Below are 13,742 nucleotides of genomic sequence, written 5' to 3'. Positions count from 1 at the left end.
TTCAGTCCTGAGACTGGTTTGATGCAGCTCTCCATGCTACTTTATCCTGTGCAAGCTTCTTCATCTCCCAGTACTTACTGCAACCTACATCCTTCTGAATCTGCTTAGTGTGGTGTCACCGCTAGACACCACACTTGCTAGGTGGTAACTTAAATCGGCCGCGGTCCTGTAGTACATGTCGGACCCGCGTGTCGCCACTGTGTATTCGCAAACGTAGCGCCACCACAGGGCAGGTCACAAGACACGGACTTGACCTCGCCCCAGTTGTACGGACGACATAGCTTGCGACAAGACGTATCACGTCTTCCTCTCATTTGCCGAGAGACAGGTTAAATAGCCTTCAGCTAGTCCATCGCTACTACCTAGCAAGGCGCCATGTGTATCATTGCTAATTGCTTACTACTATGCAAGAGATGTATTTCAACAAGAACAAGACTACATTAAAGTTAAGTATATTAAAATCTCTCTTCTTTTCTTTATAGTTTTCATCCAGTCTCCTGTTTCAGAATTTACGCCCGTCTGCGTTAGTTTCGCGTGCACCTAGCCACTCATTGTGTCGAGACCTTAGGGAATCGACACAACACTTAGTGTATTCATCTCTTGGTCTCCCTCTACGATTTTTACCCTCCACACTGCCCTCCAATGCAATGACACTTATTCCAATTTACCTAAAGCATGTACAAGCATTACTAGTTCAAGCATTTCCTTTGGAGATTCGATGAATCTGTTATGAGAGGTTGATGGAAGAATCACGAGGCAACAGAAAATGGATGTCAATGACGGTGTACTTGACTATACAGCCATATCTAATGAAACTCCACGAGAGACATGCCGCGTGGGATTAGCCATGCGGTCTAAGGCGCTGCAGTCACAGACAGTGCATCTGGTCCCGGCAGAGGTTCGTGTCTTCCCTCAGGCACGGATGTGTGTGTTTGTCCTTAGGATAATTTAGGTTAAGTAGCGTGTAAGCTTAGGGATTGATGACCTTAGCAGTCAAGTCTCATAAGATTTCACACACATTTTTTGAGAGACATTGTAGCCTCACATGTATAACTGAGCTATACAGATGAGTTTCTTCCACACTTACCTGGTTTCCGTCGGTGGCTGTGAAACGAGGCGAGTTAACTCCGCAACAGATTGTGGGTGGTCGGCTACAGCATCAGCCCAGCCCCGCGTGGCCATAACGCGGGGCAAGTGGGCCTTTACGAAGGCAACAGCATCGCGCCTGAGGCTGTCAGAGTCGTGCCTCATCGCGAGGACAGCTGTGGCCGCAGCAGTCTCGACAGACAGCTGTGCGGCCACCTGCTGCTCGCACTCTGCCTTCAGAGCAGACAGGCCGTACCTGTCAGCGGCAGCCAGCAGGTGGGGGGCCACCGCCGGTAGCTGTGGTGCCCGGAGTGTGTACAAGTAGGCCAGCAGCTGGCGCAGCACCGCGCCCTCCACGCCCGGCACGCTGAGCTGGCCGCCGCCGGCCTCCTGCAACATGGCGGCCAACACGGGGCTCCTCGCGGCCAGGACGGCCCTGTGCGCCGCCAGACGAGTCTCGCCCGCCACCAGAGTCACCACGGCGCCGTCCCCGGCGTCCAGGAGGGTGGCGAGGTCCACGGCTGATGTCTCCTTACCTTCCGGAACTCGATCCACTGTGAATGATTCTGAAACACGGTGCCACTCGTATAATACTCTCAGGTACCCCTTATTGAACTTTGGAAGGTGAAGCGAATGTGAACACAAACCACACATAATGCTGTGGGTGTAGGGGAGGAGAGTATAAGACAGCTGATAAGCCGGCCGGAGTGGCCGAGCGGTTCTAGGCACTACAGTCTGGAACCGTGCGACAGCTACGGTCGTAGGTTCAAATCCTGCCTCGGGCATGGATGTGTGTGATGTCCTTAGGTTAGTTAGGTTTCATTAGTTCTAAGTTCTAGGGGACTGATGACCTCAGAAGTTCAGTCCCATAGTGCTCAGAGCCATTTGAACTATTTAGAATAGCTGATAAACGTGGACAGCATGGCTACGAACTTTTTACAGGCACAAGTCTGTTGGCAAATACACACAACAAAAAAAGTTTTGCTTCACCCCAGTTCCCAGAATTCCTGAGGATAGACGTTGACTGTGGATATTGTATCACAGACACTGTCCCTTTCTTCAGAGATGCCACTAATACCCCAACAGATGTAAACAACAAATCATGAGCAGTGCCTATTAGACAGAGGGGGTCCGACAGCCGATCAGTTCCAGTCATTCCACCAGGAAGGAGGTACACGGCTCTTGTTGCCTGTAGTTCAGCCGTGCCCAGACAGTCAATACCACGCTTCGATAGCGTCCACATTGTTACTTTGTGCCAGGGAGGGCTCTCAACATGGGAAGTGTCCAGGTGTCTCAAAGTGAACCAAAGTGATGTTGTTCGGACATGGAGGAGATACGGAGAGACAGGAACTGTCGATGACATGCCGCCCGAGAGCTACTACTGCAGTGGATGACCGCTACCTACGGATTATGGCTCGGAGGAACCCTGACAGCAACGCCACCATGTTGAATAATGCTTTTCGTGCAGCCACAGGACGTCGTGTTACGACTCAAACTGTGCGCAATAGGCTGCACGATGCGCGACTTCACACCCAGCGTCCACGGCGAGATCCATCTTTGCAACCACGACACCGTGCAGCGTGGTACAGATGGGCCCAACAATATTCCGAATGGACTGCCACAGGATTGGCATCACGTTCTCTTCACCGATGAGTGTCGCATATGCCTTCAACCAGACAATCGTCGCTGACGTGTTTGGAGGCAACCCAGTCAGGCTGAATGTCTTTGACATCAGCGAGTGCAGCAAGGTGGAGGTTCCCTAAAGTTTTGGGGTGGGATTATGTGGAGCCGACTTATGCCGCTGGTGGTCATAGAAGACTCCATAATGGCTGTATGATACCTGAATGCCATCCTCCGATCAATAGTGCAACCATATTGGCAGTGTATTGGCGAGGCATTCGTCTCCATGGACGACAATTCGCACTCCCATCGTGCACGTTTGTGAATGACTTCCTTCAGGATAATGATATCACTCGACTAGAGTGGCCAGCATGTTCTCCAGACATGAATCCTATCGAACGTGCCTGGGAAAGACAGAAAAGTACTGTTTATGGATGACGTGACCCACCAACCACTCTGAGGGATCTACGCCAAATCGCCGTTGAGGAGTGGGACAATCTGGACCAGCAGCGCTTTGATGAACTTGTGGACAGTATGCCACGACAAAGACAGGCATGCATCAACGCAAGAGGACGTGCTACTGGGTATTAAAGGTACTGTTGTGTAGTACAGCAATCTGGACCACCACCTCTGAAGGTCCCGCGTTATGGTGGTACAACATACAATGTGTGGTTTTCGTGAACAATAAAAAGGGCGAAAATGATGTTTATGTTGATCTCTATTCCAATTTTGTGTACAGGTTCCGAAACTCTCGGAACTGAGGTGATGCAGAACTTTTTTATGTGTGTATCACCTGTATTACGCCATTGAACTATGTTCCTTTGCTAAACTACATACCTACCACATACAGCTGGTAGTGAAACTGGCCGTGCGGTTCTAGGCGCTACAGTCTGGAACCGCAAGACCGCTACGGTCGCAGGTTCGAATCCTGCCTCGTGCATGGATGTGTGTGATGTCCTTAGGTTAGTTAGGTTTAAGTAGTTCTAAGTTCTAGGGGACTGATGACCACAGATGTTAAGTCCCATAGTGCTCAGAGCCATTTTTTTAGTGAAACAGGTAGCCACTGAGGTGACAAAAGTCATGGCATAGCAGTATACGCATTACAGATGGCGGTAGTATCGTGTACACAAGGTTTAAAAGCCAGTTAATTCGGAGAGGTGTCATTTGTACTCAGGTGATTCACGTGAAAATATTTCCGAAGTGATGGTAACCGCACGACGAGAAGTAACAGACTTTGAATGCGGAATGGTAGTTGGAGTTAGACGCTTGGAACACTCCATTTCGAAAATCGTTAGGGAATTCAATATTTCGCAATCCACAGTGTCAAGAGTGTGCTGAGATTACCAAATTTCAGGCATTGTCTCTCACCACAGATAATGCGGATGTCGACGGCCTCCAGTTAACGACTGAGAGCACAGCCATTTGCGTGGAGTTGTCAGTGCTAACAGACAAGCAACACTGCGCGGAATAACCGCAGGTATTAAAGTGAGATAAATGATGAACATATCCGTTACGACAGTGTGATGAAATTTGGCGTTAATGGGCTACGGCAGCAAACTCGAGTACCTTTGCTATCAGCATCACATTGCCTGGAGAGCCTCTCCTGGGCTCGTTACTATATCAGTTGGACCCTAGACGTCTGGATAACCGTGGACTGGGCAGATGAGACCCTATTTCAGTTGGTGAGAGCTGACGGTAGGGTTCGAGTGTGGCGTAGACCCCGCAAAGCCATGGCTCTAAGCAGTATGGGACTTAACACCTGAGGTCATCAGTCCCCTAGAACTTAGAACTACTTAAGCCTAACTAACCTAAGGACATCACACACATCCGTGCCCGAGGCAGGATTCGAACCTGCGACCGTAGCAGCCTCGTGGCTCCGGACTGACGTGCCTAGAACCGCCGGCTACCGCGGCCGGCGCAAAGCCATGGACCCAAGTTGTCAACAAGGCAGTATGCACGCTGTTGGTAGCTCCATAATGGTGTGGGCCGTGTTACATGGATTGGGTTGGTTCCTTGGATCCAAATAAACCAATCATTGCCTGGAAATGTTTAATTTTGGCTGCCTGGAGACCATTTGCAGCCATCATGAACTTCGTGTTCCCGAATAACTATGTAATTTTTATGGATGACAACATGCCATGTCTCTGGTCCACATGTGCTTGCAATTGGTTTCAAGAACATTCTCGATATTTCGAGCGAATGATTTGGTCATCCAGACAGCCCAACACGGATCCCATCGAATATTTGTGGGACATGATCGAGAGGACGGGTCATGCACAAAATCATGCGCTGGCAATACTTTAGCAATTATGGGGCGATATAGAGGCAGTATTGCTCAATATTACAGGAGCGGAATTGCAACGACTTGATGTGTCCATGCCACGGTGTGATGATGCACTACAGCCTGCAAAAGGAAACACTTACCTGGCTTGTCTGTTTTTACGTAATGGACTGTGACTTCAGGACCAGATTCTGAAAAAGATATTGGTAGAAATGTGAATGAAAACATTAAACTCCTGCTTCATTAATCACTGCAAAATTGTCATTAGTTACGATGCTGAGACTTATCTACAAAAAAGGTGCATTCTTTACCTGTTACGGAGTCTGTGCCATTATAATTTGTTGCTATGACTGTTGCCAGAAAAATGCAGATAAACCAACTTATGCTCCTGCAGAACATAATGCAAGGACGTAGGTGTTGCGCCAAGTGAAGAACTTCCCTCACAATATCTTCATCAATTTTGGACACTTATGAAAAACCTGTAATTTAATGAATCACTATATATTTTCTTTCTACAAGCTACTATTGTAAATTAACATTTCATTCAACCTTGGATTATACAATTTAGCAAAGTCTGATACCACTTCGTTCTCGCAACGTTACTTACTTTAAATGTATCCGAAACCGTTTAAGACATCGTAATTCTGTTTACATCCTATTAATTGTTAGAAAGTGTTCTCTAAACGGCGAGTATTCTTTTGTCATACCTATATTTATTGCAGAGAGACCGGTATAAAGTACTCTTTTCCAACTGGAACTGTGCTGTAAGACATTACGAGTTGATTTTTCTGGCAAAGGGAGAGAGGCATGGGTGTGTCTCTTGCACGTAGCACGTGCAAGCACAGGACAGCGGGTGGTGGGGGTAACTATGGTTTTTTAGGAATATAATGGCGATAATGAGCGCTGACTCGATTATGGCTGTTGCAGTGTTCAAAACACGCTACGATGAAACCGAAAACACTACAGAGATGGTGGCGACGAGAAATGCTCGTTCCGACAGGGATCATGATTTTGCGATCATTATTACAACAGTTAAGAATGTCTGTGGTTATGAACATTATGACAGGGCATAGAAATACAATGACTAACACAGACTTTGATCAATCATAGCATAACACGCATCAATTGCTAGTTAATGTAAGCAGACATTTAAAAAATGGCATTTCATGTAATTTACTTGGTCTAAAAATACAACTGATTTTACGTAGCTAGTATTATTGTGTAAATGTGTCACTGTTTTGAATCTGCCACAGATGTACACAGTAAGAAGATTGAGTTCCCCACTTCCATCGCTTATCATCTCAGGTTATAAATATTTAAACTTAATGGTATAAGAATGGCAACTTGATAAATGACAAGGAAAGAATTGTAGAAGGATGGAAAGAATACTTCTCAGAACTGTTGAATCGCCCAGACCAAGATGAGATATTACCTGCAAACACTACGAAGGAAAGGAAAGATGAAGAAGAATGGGAAGTTAGTGAAGAAGACATGAAGATCGCAATCAAAGGACTCAGAAACAACAATGCCCCAGGTGAGGACAGAATAACATCAGAATTAATCAAGGAGGGAGATAAGAGCTTACACTATATAAACTGATTCAGTTGCTATGGGAGGAGATGACACTGCCAGAATACTGGAAACTGACTATAATACACTCCTGGAAATTGAAATAAGAACACCGTGAATTCATTGTCCCAGGAAGGGGAAACTTTATTGACACATTCCTGGGGTCAGATACATCACATGATCACACTGACAGAACCACAGGCACATAGACACAGGCAACAGAGCATGCACAATGTCGGCACTAGTACCGTGTATATCCACTTTTCGCAGCAATGCAGGCTGCTATTCTCCCATGGAGACGATCGTAGAGATGCTGGATGTAGTCCTGTGGAACGGCTTGCCATGCCATTTCCACCTGGCGCCTCAGTTGGACCAGCGTTCGTGCTGGACGTGCAGACCGCGTGAGACGACGCTTCATCCAGTCCCAAACATGCTCAATGGGGGACAGATCCGGAGATCTTGCTGGCCAGGGTAGTTGACTTACACCTTCTAGAGCACGTTGGGTGGCACGGGATACATGCGGACTTGTCCTGTTGGAACAGCAAGTTCCCTTGCCGGTCTAGGAATGGTAGAACGATGGGTTCGATGACGGTTTGGATGTACCGTGCACTATTCAGTGTCCCCTCGACGATCACCAGTGGTGTACGGCCAGTGTAGGAGATCGCTCCCGACACCATGATGCCGGGTGTTGGCCCTGTGTGCCTCGGTCGTATGCAGTCCTGATTGTGGCGCTCACCTGCACGGCGCCAAACACGCATACGACCATCATTGGCACCAAGGCAGAAGCGACTCTCATCGCTGAAGACGACACGTCTCCATTCGTCCCTCCATTCACGCCTGTCGCGACACCACTGGAGGCGGGCTGCACGATGTTGGGGCGTGAGCGGAAGACGGCCTAACGGTGTGCGGGACCGTAGCCCAGCTTCATGGAGACGGTTGCGAATGGTCCTCGCCGATAGCCCAGGAGCAACAGTGTCCCTAATTTGCTGGGAAGTGGCGGTGCGGTCCCCTACGGCACTGCGTAGGATCCTACGGTCTTGGCGTGCATCCGTGCGTCGCTGCGGTCCGGTCCCAGGTCGACGGGCACGTGCACCTTCCGCCGACCACTGGCGACAACATCGATGTACTGTGGAGACCTCACGCCCCACGTGTTGAGCAATTCGGCGGTACGTCCACCCGGCCTCCCGCATGCCCACTATACGCCCTCGCTCAAAGTCCGTCAACTGCACATACGGTTCACGTCCACGCTGTCGCGGCATGCTACCAGTGTTAAAGACTGCGATGGAGCTCCGTATGTCACGGCAAACTGGCTGACACTGACGGCGGCGGTGCACAAATGCTGCGCAGCTAGCGCCATTCGACGGCCAACACCGCGGTTCCTGTTGTGTCCGCTGTGCCGTGCGTTTGATCATTGCTTGTACAGCCCTCTCGCAGTGTCCGTAGCAAGTATGGTGGGTCTGACACACCGGTGTCAATGTGTTCTTTTTTCCATTTCCAGGAGTGTATATGCCAAATATACAATATAATGTGGTAACTACAGAGGAAACAGCTTGTTGAATGTAACGTATAAGGTGCTGTGCATCATTATCCTCAGAAAATCGCAACCATTCATAGAGAACAACATACAGCAGTACCAAGCTGGCTTTCGACCAAACCGATTGACAATAGATCACATTTCTCACTAAGACAATTATTTGAAAAACACTGGGATTATGATAAAGATATCTACAGCCTGTTCGTCGATTTTCAACGTGCATATGCCAGCATCCACAGGAACAGCCTATACAATGCAATGCGTGACTTCAGAATCTCTGAGAATCTAGTGAGAATGGTGCAAGCTTATATGGAAGGGTCAAAGGCAGCAGTGCGCTTTTGAGGAGCCACATCAGAAACATTCGAGATTGAGAGAGGCCTCACATATGGGGATGCTCTCTCGTGTGTTCTGTTCAATGTCATCTTAGAGCAAGTAATAAAAGAGTGTAGGCAACAGGAGTGGGCTGGAGTAGAGATGGACGGTAACTTAAACTGTCTCGCATATGCAGATGACATAGTACTACTAAGTGAATCAAAGCACGAGTGGAAAAAGAAGTGCCAGAAAATGGACAATTATGCACAGAAGGTAGGGCTCAAAGTGAAGACAAAACAGAGTTCGTGCAATTATGTAGAAGACAAGAGCAGGAAGAATTTCTTGAGATAGATGGCAAGAGGTTCAAGAGAGTACACCAGTTCAAATATTTGTGATCTTGGTTTACCACGGACAACAACATAAAAATGGACATCAAGGAAAGAATAGCATTGGGAATGAAATGCACGCATTCCCTCAGAGAGACGCTCAGCTCTAACTCGATCTCAGTGAACACTAACGTGAAAATCTACAGCACAGTGATATGCCCTGCAGTAATGTACGTTTCAGAAACATGGAGCATGACTAAGCGAGAAAAGGAAAAACTTACTATTTGAAAGAAGAGTAAAGAGAAAGTATGGGGACCAGTTTTAGATAACGGAGAATGGAGGAAAAACGAGGAAATCTACCTTCTGATGCGACAACCAACTATCCTACAGAAAATAAAGAGCAAAAGAATGCAATGGGTGGGCCGTGTAGCCCGTATGCCAGATGGAAGACAGGCGAAGATGGCAGTAGCGGGGAAACCAAACACCAGACGCCCCATTGGATGACCGAGGCAGCGCTGGATGGACGACCTAGCGAAGGATCTAGCAGCCTACGGAATTGAAGACACCTGGAGGAATCGGACACAAAACAGGAAGGAATGGAGGCAGTTTGTGGAAGCAGCGCATGGTCTGCAGGGCCTGTGATCGCTGAATATCTATCTATCTGTGTATCTATGGTATTTAATAGTTTATTGATATGCAAATGAGCACTAGAAGAAAATGCTAAATAAATAATAAATGGAACACGCTATGTAAAATCTGTAAGCACAAATGAACAGAGGGCGGTAGCATGCTCCTATTAACCTGGCCTCTTCGAGTCTTATAACTGTATTTAGAATGTGCGATTTTATTCATATCTTACGTACATTGTATAGCATATGCTTTGAGAGGTAACAAAATGACCATAATGAATGAAAGATTACCAACTTTCTCTTTGTGTAAATCGTTTCTCAGACATACACTTTAACTTAGTGCGGCCACTGAGGTTTGATCGTTCTCGCTTCCCACGCCCGGGTTCCCGGGTTCGATTCCCGGCGGGGTCAGGGATTTTCTCTGCCTCGTGATGGCTGGGTGTTGTGTGCTGTCCTTAGGTTAGTTAGGTTTAAGTAGTTCTAAGTTCTAGGGGACTTATGACCACAGCAGTTGAGTCCCATAGTGCTCAGAGCCATTTGAACGATTTGAGGTTTGATCGCCATTCACTGATATTTCAGTAATATTATCAAATACTTGAGTTTTTAATTACAATCCCATAGTGTTAGTGAACAATACTACCTTGACGGGATTTATTTATTAAATTCATTTTCAATAGTTCACTAAATTACAAACAATTCTGCCGGAGGAACACCTGCAACTGACCATTCCAGAAGAGATTGAAAATATCGCCTCAGTTGTAAGTTTGAAGATCATGATGGGTTTCGGGCAATTACATGCTCATCATGTGTGATATTGAAAATAAACAAGAAACAGAAGCCAATAATAACATTTATACGCATTCGTACACATGAAGCCAGCCGCAGTGGCCGAGCGGTTCTAGGCACGTCAGTCCGGAACCGTGCTGCTGCTACGGTCGCAGGTTCGAATATTGGCTCGGGTATGGATGTGTGTGATGTCCTTAGGTTAGTTAGGTTTAAGTAGTTCTAAGTTCTAGGACACTGATCACCTGAGATGTTAAGTCCCATAGTGCTCAGAGCCATTTGAACCATTTGAAGTACACATGACAGAAAAAAGTACCATATAACACTATTAACAAATAGTGTTCGGGTTGGGCGCTGTAATATGTAAGTCAGTGGCAAAGTGATGGTTGGTTTGCTTAGCGCCCAACTGCGCGGTCATCGGCGCCCAGACAAAGTTGAGAGGTGGCATGAGCCCCCTCTCATATTTCTATCTTACGATTTTCCTCTCTAATTGCATGCAGTGAAAAGTCGCTATTCCTTCACACGCGGACTTCCCACGCAGCGTCTCTCGTCACCCAGGTGGTCCGGTGACAGGCGGGCTCTGCTGATCTGGAAAGGGTTAAGCCGACGGGTGTGAGGAAGTCGAGTCAATGCTTTGCAGACGCCGACATTGTCAAAAGACACGCCCGGAGGGGTCTGAAGTAGCGGCTGGGCTAGAGGTTCCGTTACTTCGCAGAAACTTAGCGAAAACACTTTCTGGCGGGCTACCAGCGAGGCGTGGGAATGACTTGTGTACCCAGGCAGTTGTGGCGGGAAAATTCCCGCGCTTTCTGCAAAATAGTAACTGTGATTGGCTTGCTCAGGGCATAGCTCCGTGACGTAGCAAAATCAGCGCAGAAATTGGCGCCAAGAATCTCCATTGGTGGAATGGTAGTGCTCCGGCAATAGAGTGGAAATTTCCGCCGGTTTTCGAGTTGCTGATTGGAACGTTTAAACACGGCCACTGTCGTGGGGGTGGGAATGTTGTGTGTTCGGCCTGTACGGGTGCTCTAGGGAGTCGGCTCTCGCTTTTCGGTCGAGGACGTCAAAGCAACCAGCCATCGCCTCCGGTACGCCAAATCGTGTTCTTGCAGTTAAGAAGACAGATTGGTAAGGTATGTCCGCAGCACCGGCAGACAGGGATTTTCCTAGGTGATAATCAGAGCTCAACAGAGCGCGCCTGTTCGTCTTTTTCCAACTTTGTTCTGTCTTGGGTAGCAGCAATTAATGTTGGGTTGGCTATGTGTTTTCTCTTAAGATTTGAGTTGCAAGGAATTGGCTCCACATACCACTTCGTCATAATCCTCACAATTTAGTTTAGGGACAACTTCACATTCACAGCGTTTGTTTGAGTATCCAATTTGAGCCAATTTGATGTATTGTAAATGTTTCATGTGTTTTTGTTTATTATTTTGTGTTTAGTCTTAATATATCATATTGTTATTTTTGGACAGAACTTTCATTCTGTTAATCGGTAGAGCAACCCTATCATTCCTCACTATGTTAATGAAACCTTCGTTTATTTAACTTATTTATCAAATTAAATTATTGCACGTGCCAAACTCTCTTCTACTCCACTGGCAGGGTTGATTAGAGTCAGTTCGCGTATTTTTTTAATCCTTGTGCAACAGCAAAAGTCGGAGTTAGAATAGGGGGGGCTTAGAGCATCATTTACATATGTAGATTCTAGAAGAATTTAGTGTTAAATACGCTGCTAGCCCCGGCACCTCGCAAAGTCCCAATTTTTACTCAGTCCAATCTAGCCCCTGCCACGAGTGATGATTATGATGAAGATGAAATTGTGAGGACAACACAAACACACAGTCCCCAGGCAGAGAAAATCACCAACCCGGCCAGGAATCGAACCTGGAACCCCGTGATCCAGAGGCAGCCACGCTAGCCACTAGACCACAAGCTGCGGACAATGGGAAAGTGACAGCAGACGATACAACGAACGACTGTCGGGATAATGAAGTATAGAAAGAGCCCCAGTACACTGCGACTCCGAGCGCCGCTTTGGAAAGTATGACATGGCGTACCACAAGCGAGCGCAGAGTGCGGAGTGGCGTGCACGAAGGAGGAAGGAAACTGGTAAACCAGACTGGCAAAAGTACAGCCATCTGTTGACGGGAAGAAGAACGCGGGACCAGCGACCCCGGCCGTTCACAATTCGGATTACTGATTTGTATGCAAAAGGAAAAAACATGACAAGAAACAGAAGCCAATAATAACTTTTGCACGCCATCTCAAAATCCTCGCACAAACGAAAAAATGGCTGACATCGAAATAAGTGTCCCAGGAATAGAAAAGCAACTGGAATCACTCAACAGAGGAAAGTCCACTGGACCTGACGGGATACCAATTCGATTCTACACAGAGTACGCGAAAGAAATTGCCCCCCCCCCTTTCTAACAGCCGTGTACCGCAAGTCTCTAGAGGAACGGAAGGTTCCAAATGATTGGAAAAGAGCACACGTAGTCCCAGTCTTCAAGAAGGGTCGTCGAGCAGATGCGCAAAACTATAGACCTATATCTCTGACGTCGATCTGTTGTAGAATTATAGACCATGTTTTTTGCTCGCGTATCGTGTCATTTCTGGAAACCCAGAATCTACTCTGTAGGAACCAACATGAATTCCGGAAACAGCGATCGTGTGAGACCCGACTCGCTTTATTTGTTCATGAGACCCAGAAAATATTAGATACAGGCTCCCACGTACATGCCATTTTCCTTGACTTCCGGAAGGCGTTCGATACAGTTCCGCACTGTCACCTGAAAAAGTAAGAGCCTACGGAATATCAGACCAGCCGTGTGGCTGGATCGAAGAGTTTTTAGCAAACAGAACACAGCATGTTGTTCTCAATGGAGAGACGTCTACAGACGTTAAAGTAACCTCTGGCGTGCCACAGGGGAGTGTTTTGGGCCCATTGCTTTTCACAATATATATATAAATGACCTATCAGATAGTGTCAGAAGTTCCATGCGGCTTTTCGCGGATGATGCTGTAGTATACAGAGAAGTTGCAGCATTAGAAAATTGTAGCGATCATATAAAATTAATTGTTGGTAAGGCGGGTACCAGGTTGAGATTCATTGGGAGAGTCCTTAGAAAATGTAGTCCATCAACAAAGGAGGTGGCTTACAAAACACTCGTTCGACCTATACTTGAGTATTGCTCATCAGTGTGGGATCCGTACCAAGTCGGGTTGACAGAGGAGATAGAGAAGATCCAAAGAAGAGCGGCGCGTTTCGTCATAGGGTTATTTGGTAAGCGTGATAGCATTACGGAGATGTTTAGCAAACTCAAGTGGCAGACTCTTCAAGAGAGGCGCTCTGCATCGCGGATAGCTTGTTGTCCAGGTTTCGAGAGGGTGCGTTTCTGGATGAGGTATCGAATATATTGCTTCCCCCTACTTATACCTCCCGAGGAGATCACGAATGTAAAATTAGAGAGATTCGAGAGCGCACGGAGGCTTTCCGGCAGTCGTTCTTCCCGCGAACCATACGCGACTGGAACAGGAAAGGGAGGTTATGACAGTGGCACGTGAAGTGCCCTCCGACACACACCATTGGGTGGCTTGCGGAG

General features: G+C 47.2%; 1 protein-coding gene across 2 annotated transcripts in view; it reads right to left on the bottom strand.

Annotated features, from left to right (window-relative positions):
• Nucleotides 1–13,742, bottom strand: part of LOC126210487 (ankyrin-1-like) — a 57,301-nt gene that overhangs the window by 37,163 nt on the left and 6,396 nt on the right. The window contains exons 1-4 of one of the 2 annotated variants that reach the window (XM_049939721.1): nt 5,595–5,674; nt 5,299–5,466; nt 5,131–5,178; nt 1,088–1,652 (exon numbers count right to left, since the gene is read on the bottom strand). In XM_049939721.1, coding sequence (XP_049795678.1) covers nt 1,088–1,652; nt 5,131–5,178; nt 5,299–5,386 — 701 coding nt within the window. In that variant the 5' untranslated portion in view covers nt 5,387–5,466; nt 5,595–5,674. Of the gene's footprint in view, nt 1–1,087; nt 1,653–5,130; nt 5,179–5,298; nt 5,467–5,594; nt 5,675–13,742 lie in introns of those variants that run through there. The other variant, XM_049939720.1, reaches the window with a different exon arrangement.

This window comes from Schistocerca nitens, chromosome 10 (genome assembly GCF_023898315.1).
Source record: "Schistocerca nitens isolate TAMUIC-IGC-003100 chromosome 10, iqSchNite1.1, whole genome shotgun sequence".
Taxonomy (NCBI): Eukaryota; Metazoa; Arthropoda; class Insecta; order Orthoptera; family Acrididae; genus Schistocerca; species Schistocerca nitens.
The sequence above is the reverse complement of the archived record's forward strand: the minus strand, read 5'-3'. Positions and strand labels throughout refer to the sequence as shown.